A 2,941-nucleotide genomic window follows, 5' to 3' on the forward strand; every position below is an offset into this window, starting at 1 on the left:
TCCATTATCTGATCCCAAACACTGCCCAGGGATGGTGGAGTCTCTCTCCCAGAGACAGTCAAGAACCTTGATCGGAACGCAATCCTTTGTAGTGCACGGCGGGAAGACCTGGCTGGAGCAGCCCTGGATCAGTTGATACCACCAGTGGTCCTTTCAAACATTCCCTCATCTGGCATTCTGAGATCAGCATCTTTGCACAAGGTGAAGCTCTCAGAGGCAAAATGGACTCAAAGAAAGAGGTGGGAAAATAACAGCATTTTCCTCTTGCGTGGTCCTTGATCTTTGTAGCCAGCCTGGTCATCACTGGATGCAGTGCTGGGGAGAAATGATGAGACGACACTGCTGCTGTTGAGGGCATAGTGCTGCTACGCAGCGTTTTCCCTTCCCCCTCTGTAGCCCACATCGTAGCCTCTTTTCCCGTTTACTGAGAGCTGTTCTCTGCCACCACGTGTGAGCCTCACAAGCACAGCTCTGTGCAGGAGCAGCTCCTTCACTGTTCATTTTTAAGGATCCGTTTGAACCACTGGTGCAGATCCACGTACTGGCTCATGGCCTGGGAGTGGGCAACCGGATCCATCACCAGGTCATGGAAGAGATTGCACGACCCGGCCATTAGGACCTCTGGGGGCAAATGGATCCCCTCAGGAAGCCTCTGGTTGCCCACAATGAAGTGATTGAGGCGTCTCACTTCCACACACGTGCGCAGACTCTCGCTGATATCCATCAGCCGCCTCACAAAATGTCTCCTGCGCCACTGTGACACGGGTAAGACGCTCAGGATGTGCATGACGATGGTCTTCATGGTGTAGGTGGAGAAGCCTAAGCCCAGCTGAAGACGAGTGAAGAATTGCAGGCATTTCAGGTGCAAGCTGTCAGGGGGAGCCCGCCTGGCGATGTACCTGAAGAACTTCATCTCGGCCACGGCGTAGCTCTCCGGCCAGATTGTGCTTGAGGTGTGGGCTTGCCTAGGCTGACTGCTTGCAAAGACATCTGAGTTGCCTTGCCGCACCCCAAACAGCATCTCAATCTGGTAGCTTTCTGTGCCATTGGTCACCTTGAACCGGCAGGAGCGTCTGGAGGGCAGCAGCACTAAATGCCATTGGTGTGACTGAGGCAAAGCCGGCCAGATTGCTTTCACCAGCTGGTAGAACCAGCGAGCAGTTTTCTGCACATCCAGGTAGCAGCCCGTGCACAGGGTATCGAGGAGGCTGGGATCCTGACACCCCCTCAGCTCCTCCTCAGGGTGGTGCAGGAAGCATAGCGTGTTGTCATCCTGCTGCTCCCTCGTGCAGGTGCACTCCTGCTGCACGCGGATGTGGAAGTTCCTCAAGCGCCTCTGCCCTGCAGTGCCCAGCTCTAGGTGGAAGCTGTGTCCTCGGGGAGGTGTCATGGGTATGAGCACCTGGTACACAACATCCTGCTCACGGGGACTCCAACCTTCGAAGGCACTGCCCACCCCGATAGCTCCATGCAGCACTGGATAGAAACTGTCGGACAAGACCCGTCGAAAGTAATATGCAAAATGCTTCATCAAGGTTGTTGTCCACGCGCATCCTTTTTCCAGGTCCTGCTCAGGCCACTGTATGCGCTCCATTATGATTCTTCCAAAGTTATCGGCACGATCACGGTATTCTTCCGCTTCATTTCCAACATCATTGATGTTTGCTGCATTTGCAGCCTCATTGCCAACTTCATTTGCAGCAGCACCTTCTTCATTTGCAGCAGCACCTTCTTCATTTGCAGCAGCATTGTCGGCTTCCTGTGCATTGCCATCATCATTGTTGTTTTCCTCCCCATCCACGTCGTTGTCTCCTTCTTCTTCGTTTCCGACACCTTCTTCGTTTGCATCCACATTTTCCACTTCCTCTTCATATACATCATCACTTCCTTCTTCATGCTCCTGTCTCCTCAGGCTCCCTTTCCTCCACATATACCACAGTGCCAAGAGAAGGAGCAGGAGCCCAGCAAGAGCCCAGACGTGCCAGTGCTGCCAGGCAGGGCAGAGCAGATCTCCCCAGGCCCAGACACCCTGCTTCAGGGCCAGCTGCTCCACCTCCCGCTCCAGACGAATCCTCTCCTCTTCCTGGAGCTTGGCACGCACCTCCATTCGCAGACGTGTCGCCTTGTCCAAGCCATCACCCACGGGCTGTGGGTACTGGACTACACTTTGCAAGAGCAAGAGCCACAATACCCAGGTATCCATGGTCTGCAAGAGGATGGAGAGAGAAGGCCTTGAGAGAGGCTGTGAGGGAGGCAGCTGGCATTGGGGACAGCAGGGACGGGAATCCCAAGGATCTGGGAGCAGGAAGGACAGGACCCCAGAGAGCTGGCAAGAAGCCAGGCCTGTTCCGCTGCTCCAGCAGCTGCAGCAGCAGCAGCAGCAGCAGCAGCAGCAGCAGCAGCAGCAGCAGCAGCAGCACGGTGCCCTGCCCAAGGCTCTGCCATGAGGGGCTGTCCCTGCATGCAGGGGGAAAAGCCAACCCCGGGTGCAGCATTTCTGCCCCAGCCCTTGTCCCCAGCCCAGCCTCCCCGCCCCACGTGTGCACTCACCGCTTGCCCAAGCAATACAGGGCCAGCGTTACCTTGCTGGGGCCTTGTGTAGCTGCCCCCATTGTGACATGGCGTAATGATGTCAGGGACGGCACAGTACACCACAGCCAGCCCAGCCCCGCCCTTTGTCCCCACCCCAGCTCAGACTCTTGGAGGGGCCCTGGGGTGGCAGGGCCAGCCTTTCCGTGAATCTTCTTCAAAGAACTTCTCTTGGTCTTTCTCTTGTCTTTCTTATCAGCGGCCCTCCATTGGCAATCTCACAGATATCCATGGTGGAAGGCACCCTTGAGGATCATGGGGTCTAAAGCTTGACTCCGCACTGAGCTTCAGTTAAATCTCTGAGTCTATAAAAGGTGCACGTTGGTTTCAGGCTTGCTGCTTTTCTGAAGGA

The 2,941-nt window shown here is 55.6% G+C and overlaps 1 protein-coding gene across 1 annotated transcript; it reads right to left on the bottom strand.

Annotated features, from left to right (window-relative positions):
* Window positions 1–490: 490 nt before the first annotated feature.
* Window positions 491–2,612, bottom strand: LOC135301442 (inositol 1,4,5-trisphosphate receptor-interacting protein-like 1). The gene is made up of 3 exons (XM_064421597.1): window positions 2,551–2,612; window positions 2,029–2,165; window positions 491–1,917 (listed from the first exon to the last, which is right to left on the bottom strand). Exons 1-3 carry the CDS (start codon window positions 2,610–2,612, stop codon window positions 491–493), a joined length of 1,626 nt encoding a protein of 541 aa, XP_064277667.1.
* Between the last annotated feature and the right edge of the window lie 329 nt (window positions 2,613–2,941).

Source organism: Passer domesticus, chromosome 5 (assembly GCF_036417665.1).
Source record: "Passer domesticus isolate bPasDom1 chromosome 5, bPasDom1.hap1, whole genome shotgun sequence".
Lineage (NCBI taxonomy): Eukaryota > Metazoa > Chordata > Aves > Passeriformes > Passeridae > Passer > Passer domesticus.